At 34.4% G+C, this 17,114-nt stretch overlaps 1 protein-coding gene across 1 annotated transcript; it reads left to right on the plus strand.

Annotated features, from left to right (window-relative positions):
- Window positions 1–5,895: 5,895 nt before the first annotated feature.
- On the plus strand, window positions 5,896–6,831 carry LOC143534460 (hydroxyproline O-galactosyltransferase GALT3-like). The gene has a single exon (XM_077028941.1). It carries the CDS (start codon window positions 5,896–5,898, stop codon window positions 6,829–6,831), a length of 936 nt encoding a protein of 311 aa, XP_076885056.1.
- Window positions 6,832–17,114: the final 10,283 nt, after the last annotated feature.

A 17,114-nucleotide genomic window follows, 5' to 3' on the forward strand; every position in this document is an offset into this window, starting at 1 on the left:
TATATCTATCATTTCATGGTTTTAAGTTTTAACTAGATCAATATATAAGTTTACGTGCCATTATTATTAAAGTACAAAAACTTCTGATTGTGTTTTGTTTGGAACTCAACAGCCCCACAAAACTGGAGTTTGGTCCAAGGAACAAAAGTACACCCATAATTTTTACTTGTTATAGAGATACATTGTTATTATCTAGTTATCTATTACTATATTGTTAAAAAAACCAATATACAAAACATTTTTTCAAAGTATCACGGTATGGAATATGATCAAGCCACATACGGTTAGGGCTGTAAATGCATCGAATCGAATCGAGTGAGATATTATTCATGCTCGTCCATTAAACTTTTATCGGACAAATGGACGATTCTTGAACGCCTTACCGAATGAAATTTCATGCCCGTGTTCGTTCGTGTGGGAAATTTAATTAGCCAGATCATGCTTGTCCGTGTCTGTTTGTTAGTTTTGTAAATGGACACAACTGAATATAATTGGACACTAATGGACACAAATGAACATAAATTGATGAATACAAATGAACATATGTAATTTGAGAAAAACAATCACTAAATCAACATAAATCACCGAAAAATCCAGGAGTATACAACATAATATCCAGAAAAGCTTAACATAGTAATCATAGTCTCATAGACATAACTATATCAAAATGGTAATAAATAGATAAATAAAAGGTATTTATATATATCCCCTTCCTAAACTCTGTTATTACATATTTGCTCATTTCTTAAAAATCAATTACATATTTTCCCCTCTAAACCACATATATTGCATATCTCTCATTTTCATTAAAATTTCCTAATTAAATGACTATTTTATCCTTAATGAACTAATTAAAAATTTATTTACATATATTCCATTCTTAATAAAAACAATTGCATATATCCCCAATTTAAACCCAAACCGATTCGGTGCTAAGACGAACTTATCAAAGCTAATAAATTCAATTGGAGTCGTTTTTTACATCGTTAGCAAATATAAAAAAAAATATTTTTTATAGTAGTTAAAACCGATAAACACAAAGCAACGTACAAGTGCCATTGGTTGATGTACATGCAAAAGTTTAGTGTTAATGCTTTCTATTTGTTTACTTTTATATTTGATTGTGGTGATGATGAAGTACTTCATCAAGACACCCATCATGTCCAGTTCTATCTATAGTTTTAAAAAAAAATTCTCAAATCACTTTTTTCTTTTTTGAATCAACAAACCTAACAAAAATCATGGCTGCCTATTTTGAATTTGTAATCGTAAGTTGAAATCGGTCATATTATATATTGTTTATTGTAAATATACACTTGATGTTTAATTGCTTAGATATATTAAACAATAAGTTGAAGTTGTATGGTTTGGAGGAAGAGGCAACAGTAGCTAAGTCGGCTATGTTGAGGTGGAATACCAACAATCTAAGTAACCAATGCATACTAACAACAATTACCGTTTCATCATCTTCAAACTACCCTACACCACCGTTACTTCACCAATCAAACCATTTCAGATTTCTGGGTTCCACCACCATTAATCTTGGTCCGCATTTGGAATAAGCGTCCTCGGTTAGGGCTAGTCGTCGGCAGCTTAGGGTTGCTTGCCAGCGGAACGAAGCTAGGGATGAGATGTCTCTGAAGATAAATAAGCATGCACTAAATGTTCTTTTATTAGATATAAGATTACCAAAGGGTAATAGGGTAACTATAAGTGAGATGGGGAAATATGTAATTAGCTTTTAAGAGTTGGGGAAATATGTAATAAGGCCTCTTAACAAAGAGATATATGTAAAAATCCCTTAAATGGGGATAAAAGTAGTAATAGTAAAATTCTAATGAACGAACATATATATGTAAATGAACCGGACGGACGTAAACAAACGTGACCAGACGAACGTAAATTAACCTTAGCGGGTGAACCTAAAAAACACATTAGCAAACGTTCACAAACATGATTGAAAGGACACAGCCTCTATTCGTGTTCGTTTGTTAAGCTTACCGAACAAATATTTTTGCTCATGTTCGTTCATTTATTAATAAATGAACAAACGTAAAATGAACTTTCCGTCAAACAGTTTATGAACAATTCGTTAAATGTTTGGTTCGTTTATAGCTCTACATACACCATTTGTTGTATTAACTAAAAAAAAATTGGAAAAACATTGAACTTGTCCCACTAGTCAAAAGGATTATGAAAATAACCATTGATATTTGTGAATTATCATAATATCTTTGAATTTTTGTCCATGCACCAACCCTTCACATAATCACCTCCTCCACCATTTTGTAAAAAAAAAGTAGTTTCATTCTCGCTATATGACACAAAACATCACCTCATGCAACGTTTTTTCCTGTGCCATTTTCAAAAAGACACAAAATAAGTTTTCTTCGCGGCATCCTCTACTTTGCCATCATTTCTCATGCACCGTTTTTTTGTTTCATGCGCCAAAAGGACAGTGTCGATCACCGATGAAGTGGTCATTTAGCAAATTCTGTAGAAATTATTGAAATGTACGGAAAATTCAAATTCAATATAAAAAATATGTTGGTTTTTTCTCTAATTACTTGGTTAGTTTTCTGTTCTTTTGTTGAGGATGATGGTTTTGGGCCAGCTAATTATGGACTAGAGACTTGCAGCAGACTGGTGATATAATTGGGCTTAAGGGTTGTTAGGCTATAGAAGCTGGGCTGATGTATGCAGTTGGGCCCAAGGCTTATTCTTCTCGTATATATGTAAAAAGTACATTGGAGGCTTGGAGCGTTGAGTTAGTGTTAATCATCAAACATCATTCTTCAACAAATCAATTACTTTAATCCTCAACAACCGATGATCGGCTATTGTCTTCATATCTGTTCGTTGTCGTCTTCATTATTTGTTTTTAAATCTGCACAATTCTGTGTATAGTATCATCTTGTTTCAATCTTTAGAATGATGTTGTTCATCTTGGTTGATTCTTTTTAGTTCGTATTTGTCTTTGATTCATCACGTTGGTGAATTTGTTGTGTTTAGGGTTTCGGGTTTTGATTTGGTCTATTGTTTTTTTTTTTTTTTTTTTTGACACTATAAAGTTGCATGTATGACTAATTACTACCCGAAAGCAAAATCTTGAGACTTCCTTCTCTCATGTTATTTATAGAATTTTTGTAATTTGTCGTCTTTGACAATGTTATTATGGTCTTGCTCCGCAAAAAGAAAAGCAATATAGGGGGAATTACGGCAATATGGAGCATATGAAGAGCGAGAAATAATTTGATTTTTGCTAACATAACAAAGAGATCTCGGCTTTAAAATATATTGAGTTTTGCCTTTTGGCGAGTTAAGACTTAAGCATGGATCAAATCTAAAGATTTAGTGTGGAACAATTGGGTCTAATTTTATTCTTTGGCGATTGACATTGCATTGTGCCTTACATGTTGACCCAATGATAAAAGGTCACCGCTGGTTGGCTCAACCTAGCCGTACGGAGCCGTTAATCGTCTCAAAGTTATCTCTAGTTTTGAGAAAAATCCACCTGCACGAAGGCCCACTTGTAGTAAAACCCAGATGCCCTCAGGATTGAACTTTAAATCACAAAGATCCCAGTCTTTTTTCATTGATCACCCATGTCCCCTGAGAGTGTTGTCAGTGAAGATTGAACCTGTGTCTCTATTAAAAAACTCTAGTTTCTTATCACTACACCATATTGAAAAGGACTCTGCATCACTAGTTTACTCATGATTACTAGTCCTGGCTGCATCATTTTCCAAAAAGTTAAAAGTTTTATGCATTTCAAATTAATATAAACCTAACTGTTTACTCTCGTCTACGGGTTACATGATGCAATTTTGACTTTTTATTTAGTGGGTGTTTGGGTGAGCTTTTAAACTTGTTTATTTGATTTTTGAAAAACAAAAACACTTTTGAAAGGCTCAATTTTGAAGCTTTTAGATGAGCTTTGCCAAATACTTTTTGCATTTCAAAAATCAAATAAAAACCATTTAGAAGCTCACCCAAACACCCCTTAATTTGTGCACAATTGTAAGTATGTACTTTTTAATAGACTTTAGGATGCACTACTGGTGTTGCTCCTGCTTTTGCTCCTCCTCCTGCTGCTCTGCTCTGCTCCTGCTCCTGCTCCTTCCGCCGCCGCCGCTACTGCTACCGATACGACCACGACCACCACCACCACCACTACTAGGCGACGCCGTCGCTGCCGCCGCTGCTACTACTACTACTTTCTGGAATATGACTGATGATTAGAAATTAAGACTTGTTTTCATCTAATGAGTCATTAAATTATATCGTCCATAGTACTCCTTCCCTGAAGACTTAAAAAAGAGACTTTGAAAATTACCACTAATGAATTATATATAGCTAAATATAAGTGTTGCCTTATAAAATATAATAAATATACAACGGGTACAATTTAATAACTAGTGATAAAACTATGAAACCTAATAAATACAATTTAATTAAGCCTTTAAACATCTGGCTTTAGGATGTGAAGCTATTGGGTTCACGTTCCACAAAAGACATGGATTAAAACTAATTCGCAATTCAAAATGAAAACTAAGAATTAGATATTTTCTGAAATAAATAATTCTACATTAGGATGAGACAAAATAAAATACATTAAAAAAGATATATAAATACTTTCACTTAAAACCTAGAGATCCACTATCGATCATCGAAAAAGATATTGGATCTCAACGTGTTTAATTTTTAATTTTTGTCTAGTTTTCCCTTTTTTACACTTTCATGTTTGAGTGTAAGGGTTCAAATAAAAATTATTTGGTCAAAGAATAAAGCTAAATTGGATTTTAATAATCCTAATTTAATACAGTTGGCCGATAATATTCTCAACATAAAAACTAATTGTCATTGGTTCCAACTTTCACACAATTTGTTTTTACTGGACCTCAATTACAAAAACTTAACAACATTAAGTTTTTTCCAAATTTCTAATTGTTGTTTTAGAGCTTTCGATCGAAAAGATGATACGAATCGATTGATGTAAAACTTACTTCGAAACGGTGCATCAAACAGCTTGATTTTTGTTAATTAAAAGTTTACACACCGGAATTAAAGCATCCTTTAGTCGTTTGGACCGCCGTTTTGAGGTAAGTTTTATATAAATCGGCTCGCATCCTCACTCTGAACAAAAGCCCTAAAACATCAATTTGAAATTTAGAAAAAACTTAACGCCGTTAAGTATTTTTTAACCTGGGTCCAATCAAAGCAAACAGTGTGAAAGTTGGGACCGGTGACAGCTATTTTCTAAGTTGGGATTATTATCGTCCAACTGCATTAAGTTAGGATTATTAAAATCCAATTTGCCTTTTTAGATTAATATTTGATAATACATGTTTCGTTTATTTGTCTCATAAAATGTCTAGTAATTCTTGTTTCAGGTCGGGTTGAGTCAGGTCAGTCCGGTCCAGTGGGATTGTTTTTATATTGTGTAAATTTAGCAGAAAATTCAAATCCTGAAAGCTATGTAAACCTTCACTGTGAAGCATCTTTGACGCAATTTAAGCAGGAAGCCCATGTTCATGTTCATATTCATGTTCGTGTAGAATTACGTAATAAACACACAAACTAGTTGACCAAACCTTTGTTTACTTTGACCAACTTGCAAGCAATAACTATAGTGTACCATTTAAGTTAGGCTCAACCTCACTATGTCACTTTTATATTTACCAAAAACACCCCACCAAAACACATGTAATTTTATCCTCCTACACAATCTCCCAAGGGTAAAATAGTCAATTCAACACCCTCCAATCTCCTTTTATTCTCCAACTTTCTTCAAGGATGTAAAAAGTTCATTTAGTAGACTCAATATCAAGAAATTGACTACAAATCTTCAATACCATCATGATCTTAACCATTCCTCAATCAAAGTTTTTCAATATGGCTAAAACTGAAAAGGGTCCGCGGTTCATCGTCTCTTCGTTCATCTTCATCGCGTTTCTATGCACCATAGCTTCCATAAATGAAATCCGGTTCGACCACTTACTAACATTTAGCAAATGTGCATTATCTTTAGATAACTCAACTCTACCTATACATTCCTCGGATGATGAAATCCGTGTCCTTATCGGTATTCTAACGCTTCCAGACCAGTATAACCGCCGCCACTTCCTTCGTCTCGTCTATGGGACGCAGTCAGTATCCCGAGGTAGAGTCGACGTAAGATTTGTCTTCTGTAACCTCACAAAAGAAGACCAAAACGTTTTAGTAGCACTCGAGATCATGCGGTATGATGATATCATTATCTTGAACTGCACGGAGAATATGAACCGAGGTAAGACGCACACCTTCTTCTCGAGCTTACCAGATATGCTAAAAGACGAGCCCGATGGGCCCAGCGGGTCCTACCCGCCGTACCATTATGTAATGAAAGGTGACGACGACGCGTATTTCAGACTCGATAATCTAGTAGAGTCGTTAAGGCCGTTGCCAAGAGAAGATTTGTATTACGGGTATACCATCCCATGCGAAAATATGGATCCTTACGGGCATTACATGGCGGGAATGGGATATTTGATATCATGGGATACCGTCGAGTGGCTAAGGGATTCGGATATCCCGAAGAAGCATTTAGAAGGTCCTGAAGATAAAGTGTTCGGAGATTGGATGAAAGAGGGACGTCGGGGGAAGAACCGCCACAACGCTAAGTGGTCGATGTATAATTATCCCGACCCGCCCACAAAATGTACACATGAACTTTGGCCAAATACGGTGGCGGTGCATCTTTTGAAGACACAAGAAAAGTGGATTCAAACACTAAAGTATTTCAATGTCACACAAGATCTTAAACCTTCTAAACTTTACCATATACCTTAGATCATAGTATAATGTAATGCATGACTCCTTAACCATTTTTGCTATTTTTTTTAAATTAAATTGTAAACAATAAAGTCTTAAAAAGAGTGTATTCTCAGTTAACTGATATTTTTTCTAACAATGTCAATGAACAAGATTTTTTCATAACAAAAACCAAACTGATTAGTCTCTTGACAACAAGTTCAAAATCGAAACTTTAACCATCTATATCTCTTTCTTGAATAATTCGATTTAAAGCGATTACCTGTGCATGCTATTTAGCATCTTTATTGACAGACGAGCTTGTGGGGTCACGTTCTTGACGAAGGGCGCGGAGTTTTTCTTGAAGGGCTTTAACTCTGTCTTCAGTATTTCTCAGCTTTTTGTATCTATATGCGACCCATAGACCGAACCCGCCGTAAACAATAACATAGGAGCCCCATACGTAAGGGTAGGCTTCGGCGTTCTCTTTGGCTTTACGGTACTGTTCAAATACTGCGTTTTTGAATCCTCCGATGGTTAAAAGACTCGATTTTGGTACCGGGTTCTCGTTACCCTTTTCAGGCTGACCTCCATTTGTTGTTTTCTCAGCTGCCATATGTTATGTGTTCAGAATAAGTCACCTGCAAGAAAGAAGAAATCGATTTTATAAGAAGTTAAGAACTGTCGAAGTTCATCTAACAGTTGCATAAAGTATTGTACATGATTATCAAAATCAAGATCATGTGAAGAATAATTCAAAGTGAGTAGAGTGTTGGAGTCTAGAACAAGTAACTTGTTAATAGTTGCAGACTTGCAGCATCTCCATTGAGTCGAATATTGAGGCAAATGGCTCGTTGTTTTCTGTTATGTAATTATGAGTCTTTATCAATTTATAAGGATACATTTGAAAATTGAAGCCCTTGATAAAACGACAACGTATGTCTGGCAAATTGGGCGTGTCGGATAACAGGCCAGAATGGGTTATGGGCTCGGTCAGGACGGGCCGATTTAAAAATGATTATTTTGGTTCGGGTCAGAATCAGTTCACAATGCTTGGCAGCAACACCACAGCGGACACAAAAATAAACAGAAGAAGTTATCAACTAAAACGCTTGCAGATGCATCGATATACATGTAAATTTCATAAAGTCATCAAGTTAAACAGCCTAAAATAATAATAATAATAATAATCACCATCCACATTAGCAATAAAATTTATCCAACTATGAAACCTACTTCAGAGAACACATTAAATCCAGAATTCAACAAGTAATCAACACATGAATTCCAATTGTGACACACGAGCTGAGATGCTCCCGGGCTACCTGAGATTGATAAAAAGCTCGAAACAAGCTAAGCCTTTTCAAGCTCGAGCTCGAACCTTGTATGGGAAGCTCGTCAAGCCGAGGGAATTTTTAAGTTTTTATCTCTTTTGTACGTCTATGCATTAACTTCACACTACACAGCCGAGCTTAAGCTCGTTTAAAGTTTTTCTCATAATATATGAAATAATTAAAAACGCTAGGTCTGTTAAAAAAACTCGCAGCTCAAAGCTCGGGCTCGTGTCTCGCTCGAATAAAACTATCTAAAAAAACTTGATTTGAAACAACCTGAGCCGACTTGGCTCATTTTTGTAACCAAGGCAAACTCGTCCCAAGCTTGGCTCGATCTTAGGCTGGTTTAACTTCAAAATCGAGCTCGAGCCTAACTGAGCTGCCTCGTTTAATTTCGACTCGTGAATAAGATATAAATAATAAATGAGCCGAGCCGAGTTTACACCCATACATCACAAAATAAAATTGGATCCACGATCAAACTACGAAACGTAAATGAAATAATAATATGGAATCTGGACAGTTGAATAAACCCTAAAAGCTCTAAATCAATATCACGTACAGAGAGATTAAATATACGTTTAATGTAACAGATGAAAGAATTAATTAAATTAAAGAAACTTACATGTGATTCGATATGAGGAAAACACGAACCACTAAAGGAGGAGGTGTCGACGGCGGCGGTGTGTGTGGCGGTTTAACGTTGTTTAGACACTACTTGTTATTTGCAAATAGCCCCTTAAGTTTAGAATTGTTTCTAAATCACACACAATCTTTTACTTTTTCTGTTTTATCCCAACATTCACCGATTGCCCGGCACTGCCCACCTTCAAATGTAATTTATGAAAATCTCATCTTTCAATATATTTACCTACAACAGAACCTATCTGGAAGATGCCTAACCCTGTTAGTTTTTTTTGAGATGGACGGTTGTTGTGTCTATATGAACCTGCTGAAGTATAAATACATTAAATATTTTATATTTGGCATCATGTATTTACATAGCATCGGGTCTATATAGACACGTCAATCATCCAGCTCATAAAAAACTAATGGTGTTAAGCATCTGTTAGTTAGGGATTGCTGAAGGTAAATATATTAAAAGTTGTGACTGTCAGAAATCACCAGCCAATAGGTGAAAGTTGGGAGTTATAATCCAATTTGTCTTTAAACTTCTGTTTTATTATTAAAGAGGTGTAACAGGCTGCCAATACTTGAGTTCGACCAGTGACAACATTTTTTTTCATGATTGAGCTCTGCTTGTAAAACATCATTAAAGACTAAGTCGGTTTGACTCATGTCTGAAGAGCCTAAACGATCTAAAATTTCGGCTCAATCTTGTTTTACTAGACATTGTGCGTCGGCTTGAAATCGGGCCGGCTAGGATCCGGAATGAAACTTTTTAAAAGATAAAAATAAAAGAATGAACCGATAGAGGGTGAGTCGGTTTTGGTCTTTTTGGCTTGATCGGTCTCGGTTTTTGCGAGGATCAATATGAATTTATTAGACCAAGATGTTTAAATTTCAGTTTTTACCCAAATCGAGACCCGAAAGGACCAAGCCCGAAAGAAACCTCAAAAATTAAGAGCGGTAACCGAACCAAATACGCTTTTGCTTAGTTTGATATTGGGTCAGGTAACTGGGTTACTCGATCCAACTCGGATCCTACACTATTCTAAGAAAGATAAAACGAATGAGTACTTGATTATTTTGAGAAGGGAATAAGAGTTTTGGGTGAATAGTTTTGACTTTTGAATGTGAGTGTGGATCGGCCGAGATTGGATTACATTCATTTGGGCCAATAATTAGTTGGGTCGGGAAATGAGTTTTATAGGCCTTTTTAAGTGAAGTTTTAGATTTATATGTATTGTGTACATATATTATATATCAACGGATTTAATAGTCATATAAAAAGAGTTTTGTGAAAGGCTGGAGTTCTTTTAAGATAGGCTTGTTTCAAGCTATTACTACTCGTCTGAGCAGTTTGAGGGCGGATTGAGTCGTTTAACCTCTAATTATTATGTTGCTTTTGGTAATGCATTTCTACACCATATGTACCAGTTTAGGGATTTAAAAGCTGGTTAAATGTGATTTGGTATATTTTACTAAGACTCGCTAAATTGGATGGAAATGATAACTTTTAGAAACCACGAAGACAGAAATGCCAAAAAAAAACTTTTTGGATGGAAATAGTTGTTTACTCTTTTTAATATATCTTTATATATATATAAACGAAACCCCTAAAATTATATGTGTCGCGATGTGCTCGCTCCCACCTTTGTGGAAGCCACCAGATTTCTTGATTTTTAAATGGAGGTCTCTCATTGATTTAACCTAAATTCATGGGTATGGGTCCAACCAAAACCAGATAGCTCTTAAACGGGTTATAACATGTCATTAAATTAAAAATTAATCTTACCAATTATTTGATATGAAAATCCTATAAAATAGGGATACACTAAAATTTAATATCTAATTTAAAAAGAAAAAGATATTATTTATAATTAATAAACAATTTTATAGTAAAAAACATAAGCGAGTCATGGGTCACAAAATCCAGATAGCTTTTAAATGAGTAATAACATATCATTTATTTATGAAACCCTTTCATCATCAAACCCTAAATATATTATTAACTTTCTTACAATAAAGAAAAAATTAAAATCCAAAAAATAAATATTAAAAAACGAAAAATGTAAAACAGCCCTTTTCTCAAGCCATCAGATTGCTTTATTAAAATCGCATAATACATAAATCATATTTAAGATGGGGGCCTTATAAAACTGGAGCGCTCTGTTCCCGAGTTTTATTTAAGGATGGAAAGGAAAGGAAAAAGGAATTTTGTGTTCCTGAGTTTCATTTAAGGAATGAAAGACCAGAATGTGTGTTCCCAAGTTTCATTAAAGGGAAGAAAGGAAAGGAAAAGAAAAAAAAGATAGGTAAAATAAACAGTAAATGATGGAAGATCTAATGGAAGGAAATGAGGAGAAAAGGAAAAGAAATAGAAAAGAATAGACAGGAAAGGAAAATGTTTCCTTTTTTTTCTTTCTCCCGTTAAATGAACTCAGAAACACAGCGTAAAACCATGACCTTATTTAGCTTATCTACGAGACGACCCTGCATAAGAGAGGACCCCGAAAGCACCCCTAGTGCCCTAATATATAAAGTGTTAATAATAATACCGAAATTATTCCTTCATGTGCAATGTTTTGTCCGTTTATAGCGATTATGCCAAAGAAATTTAACGGGAAAAGTAGGTTGAGTGACAGGTGGTGAGGATATAGATGTAGGGGCCAAAAGTAGCTCTTTTTCTTAAGACATGAATTCACTATGTTATTGGCTAAAAGAAGATTTTGTGAATCCACATTTCCATCCCAAAATAGCATAGAAACGCATGTATCAAATCATTGATTTCGAAAACATTCCAAACTAATTTATTCAATTTATATATTTAGTCGTATAAACAAAAGGTCCGATTTTGAAAAAAAAAACATAAAAAACAAAAACAAATATACAGGTAACAATGGGTAGTACTTGTTCTGTTAGTTGTTGATATCAGCAGGGGCAGCCCTATTGATATATATTTTATATTAGTTTGATACCCGTTTACTATACGGGTAGTTCTTGAAAATACAATATTTAATAAATAATCAATATATAAAAAATAATAAACCTATTAAACACTAGTAATACACAGTTGTTGTATAATAGTCTTTAAAACAATTTTAAAGTAAAAGATTATTATAATATCAAATATTTGAAAAAAAAAAGGAAGTAAAATATTAAAGTAATAAATTTTGAAGCATAAATTTTAAGAATGGTAAATATTATTTTACTATTATAAATTCATTAAAAATGGTGAGGTTTAACGTAAGAGTGACAAGTGGCAAAATCTGTAGCTTTTTATTAGAGAGTATAGATATCGATATAGATTAGTTCATTTTAAAACAAAAACATACAAAATGACTATTCGTTGCGATAGAATTGTGTTGCTCTATGTTACGAAAGTGTATTTGTTTCAATTCCTATTTAATAAAGAAATAAAATGTATATGAGTTATTGAGTATTAGAGACATTGATAAAAATACAAAGGTTTTGAGTTCGATTTCTAGTAGAGTTAAAGACATTGATCAGAATACTCCTGGGGAGTTAATTACGACAGGCACATCTCTAAGACGGTTCTCTCTTGGATAAAGATTACAAAGAAAATGTTGCTGGTTCTTGCGGGCCTTTAAGATAGTGAATGATCCGTATAACAGAGACATTAACAAGATGGTTTATCTAAAAGAAAATATGTTTGTTTAAAATTATTAAAAACATAACACTTTAAAACTGTGTGATTGAATAAATCCTCCTTTATATGTTGCAAGTTGAAGAGTCCTCTTTATCAAACTAAAATTTCACAATAGTCAAGGTAAGGATGAGCGTTTTCGGTACGGGTACCGATTGGTACCGAATTCGGTACCGATTTGGTACCGTCGGTACGGAATCGGTATCAAATTTTGAGTTTTCGGTATCGGTACGGTTCGGTAAGGTACCGGTATTTCCCGAATTTTTTACGAAATGCCTGGTACCGTACCGGTACCGAACCGAACATTTCGGTACCGGTACCAGTACCAACTATTTCCGAATTTCGGAATCGGTACCGGTCTGTATCTGTACCATCCCAATCTCATCCCTAAGTCAAGGTAGGACGAAGAATAAAATTAGTGAGACGTATAAGGAATATTTTGAAAATTGTTCAGAATAAAACATATTTTTAGATTTACTTAGTTGTAAAAAAAGGAAAAGCTAAGACGTAGGATAGTTGCTAATTATTTTCTAATCTGGATTTTTTTAATTTTTATTTCGGTATGTTGTTAAATTAAGGTGTTAACTTACTAAATTAAAAACTAGGAAAAGAAATAAAAATAAAAAAATATATAGATTCAATTAACAGTTACTAAATTTACATTTATATATTTAATAAATGATTAATATTAATTTTTAAAAGAAATATTGGTTTTAAATAATCCCAACTATGCCCTGTTGGTAATATCTGTCTCAACTTTACACTTGCCTGCTGGCAGTCCTAACTATTGTTGTATTTGTTTTTAACGGGCTGTGACTAACGGATGACTAACTCCGTTAGTCTAATGCTTACGTGACATGCCTAGTTGTCAAAAAAAAATCTACATGGCATATGATGTTGATTAGGCTACCTTGTTGGACCATCACTAAACATAAACTTATCATCATCTTCATCAGATCGTTATCAACATACAACAATAATTAAACCAGCCTCCAAATCATACATCTCCACACTAACTTAGGGACTAGATCGTGTCTCCTTCAATATCGACATTCATTTCCCCTCTTTTAACCCAAATTCATAACAGGTTTTTGTCAAACTAATTTTGGATCTAATTGTCGCTTTCTTCGTGATATTCGGCGACGGTTTTAGTCTAATTCCTAAGATTCAGTTGAAGGGGTAAGAGAGAGTGGTGCTTCCGGCGACGGTTGCAGGCGAGGCAGTGGCGGCGGAGTGCCAACATGGCGGCAGTACAGAGATCGAGCGGAAGTTGTAGGTATAGAAACCGAGAAAAAGTTGCAGTTGATGGCCAAAGAACATGACGCCGGCAATTTCTGTTTGGATCTCCACCGCCGGTGGCTGACAAATAAGATAATGATGGGGGTTGTGGGTTCCGGTAGTGGTTGTAGGGAATGGACATGGTGGTGGTCATGGGTTCCGGTGGTGGTTGCAGGGGATGGACATGGTGGTGGTCGTGTTTTCCGGAGATGGTTGCGGCGTGTGTTCCGACGATGGTTGCAGGGGTGGTGGGTTGCAAATAGTGGATCTGATGAAGATGATGATGTCTAGAGATTGTCCAACAAGGCAGCCTACTCAGCATCAAATGCCACGTACTATTGCCACATAGATTTTTTTAACAACTAGGCGTGCCACGTAAGCATTAGACTAACGGAGTTAGTCATCCGTTAGTCGCAACCCGTTAAAAACAAATGCACCAATAGTTGGGACTGTCAGTAGATAAGTGTAAAGTTGGGACTAATATTTACCAATAGGACATAGTTAGGATTATTTAAAACCAATATTCCTTTTTAAAAATTTGTGAGATATAATTTGAACGTGACTAGTAGCAAAACATATAATTTTTTTAGGGTGCTGCTAAACGTACTCCCTTCCACTTATTTTTACTAAACATATCTCTTCCCTTAAGTTTTATATTAATACGATTCACACCTTTTTTTATTTCTTTTTCGTCATTTGGTTATCTTTTATGAGAACTATTTTTAAAATGCATTTTTTTAAAAAAACCTTATGTTTTGTTTTTGTTTTTTTTAATAAAGAAAAGCATTATTTTCTGATTTAAAGCAACATTTTCTTATTATTTAAAAATAAGTTTTTTTTTCCTGTAATTGTTTTATTTTTTTAGAGAGTGTTTTAATAATTAGTTATTACAGAGAATTGGCATTGTTTTAAACAAATTTTATATTATTTGTTAATAATAAAAAAAGTGTATTTATTTAATAAAATACACAAAATTTGTGAATCGAGAATACATACTTAATTTTATGTGATACTTAATACTTTAACTTATAAATAGTGTTAGAGGGGAGTAATATGTCAGATAAAATTGTTAAAGGAAATAAAAGTTCAGGAGAGAGCGTATGACAAGTAGGGGAGAAGGGTATGTTTAGCCTAACCTTTTTTTTATTAGAGAACATAGATAGATATTATTTGATTTAAAAAAAGGGTGGTGAGATTGGACCTCAAGTGGTAGCCAAGGCCCGCCACACCTCCCAACCAGACATGATAGCACACGATCAAGGATTCAAGGGGTAAACTGATAAATATCTAAGCAATTATCAAAACACACCCTAAACAACTACCAAAATAAATGAAATGATGACCCAATAAATTTAGAGTAAGATCTTAACGGATTTGAAGAAAAATAAAGCATATGCCAATAAACAAAAATATATATATTTCGACACTTTGCTTGCAGTTGTGCGGATGTTGCTTAATCGAATTGCTACTAGATAGAACTTGCTTCATAAAGGTGTAAACGTTCCATTGAACCTGTGCTTGCCGTTCGATGGTGAGCTGGAATCAATGGACCATTCTAAATCGTTGGATTTGGCATTGCCGGATTTGAGATCGCCAACTTTTCTAAGCTCATAGATGGACTCCTTAGTATATAAGAATAACAAGTTGTATTTCTATCGTTAATACATCGTGGTGGGCCATGAGAGGTTCAAAAATGATATAGTCTTCCAAATCAACATGATTACGAAGGAAACAATTTTCGACTCTATTGTCAAATTTTCATTTTTGTGGTTTGTCAATAGAAATCATAAGTTGAAGTGTCGAACAATAGTGGATCGAATTGCTTTGAACTCTCTAATGCATTTGTAATTTTTTTTGCTAGCTTCTTGCTAGTTGCGTAGTCGTTTTTTTTAGTTTATATTTCAGCCATTTCAAAAAAATAAAAATAGTAACAATGGACAAAACTGTCTAAAACAAACAAGATACATAAATGAAAATTCATAGATCATAGTTAGGGTGAAATGTGAATGATTAGCGTCATCTCATTTTTATTCAAATGCAACCCAAAGTACTCAGAATGTACGGGTACTCTAAATTCAACGCTAAATATCTGAACCCGATTTCCAATCCTTTTTCATTGTTCTTAGACAAAAAATTCGGGTTTGCTGACCCAAATCATTAACAATTTCGTTACCCTAATCAATTGCGCTCATGTTCTTAAACTTCCCAAACAACCCGATTGGGTTTGCCTACTACACCCCCTTCACCAAAGTATATAAAACAAACAATGGACATATCAGAAATGGATTTAACTTGGAAATGTTGAAAACATGATCGATGAGATAAATGATGAAGATGGAAGGATGAACGTATGCAAAGTGTCCCAATGTAAGTGTAAGGAATAGGAGCATCTGGTGGTGACAACGTTTGTTCCCGCTAGTGATTTGTCTGTTTCAATATGCCAAACTTGTGTTTCTCATTTTTATAATAATGAATAAAATACAACAAAACCTCTATAAATTGATACTCGATAAATTAAAAACCTCGATAAAATTAATAATTTATCCAGTCTCAACTTGGAACTAGTGCAAAGTTGAACCCCAATCGACAAAATAATAAGACAATAACTTTTTTGAAATTTTAATGTATACTGACTGTTCCTCCAGTATTAGCGTGCATAGAAGCAGTGAAATCAGTGGTGGTGGTGGTGTGAATTTCTCTTTGTTTTTCATCTTGTATCAAGATCCCATAAACACGATCAATAGAAGGGGCTGCATCATCAGAGTATTGCTTCTGATCGTCATAGCTTGAATTCAGTCCAACAAGAAACCGAATTAGCCTTTGATCTTCCTCTCTTTTGGCAAAGCATGAGTGGCCAACACTTGCAAGAAGGAATGGAACTTATAGCATTCAATTCGTCCCAATTGGATTTCATTTAGAAAAATAAGTAGCAATGTCACTACTTTCTTGGAGATTTGACAAGATTTTTTTTGAAGTTGATAAACTTTAGCACCACTTGCTTGTCCATATCTAGATTACTGCCTATTCTTGTTCATTTTCTACTTATTCTCCACCCGCATCATAGTCACAAGGAGATGTCCCTTTTCTGTGGCGAGGCAAACGTCAGTCTGTTTTAACGAGATGTCATTGGCTTCTTCATAAGTTATCGGAAGTATTTACTTGGATCTGATACGCGTCGAGAATTTGCTTCTTCAAAAGTTATCTTTATTGGGTGGAAGAATACCAAACAAATATATTACAAAAGTTAAAAAACAAGTGTATGTATATATTATCTAAGAGAAACTTATATATATTTTTAGAACGGCATGTTTAGGTCATAACTAAACATGACCTTATCTTTATCTATTCATGAAACATTAATGAAATGTCACATTTTTTTTAACAGCAAAATTTTCCACCGAAATCCCCTAAGCTAACGT

This window comes from Bidens hawaiensis, unplaced genomic scaffold (assembly GCF_021521415.1).
Source record: "Bidens hawaiensis isolate Kalapana, Puna unplaced genomic scaffold, B.hawaiensis_p1.1 tig00010168_1, whole genome shotgun sequence".
NCBI classification, from domain to species: domain Eukaryota; kingdom Viridiplantae; phylum Streptophyta; class Magnoliopsida; order Asterales; family Asteraceae; genus Bidens; species Bidens hawaiensis.

Excerpts from the sequence above, each read along its gene's own strand:
- LOC143534460 (XM_077028941.1), top strand. The coding sequence starts at position 5,896 with ATGGCTAAAACTGAAAAGGGTCCGCGGTTCATCGTCTCTTCGTTCATC.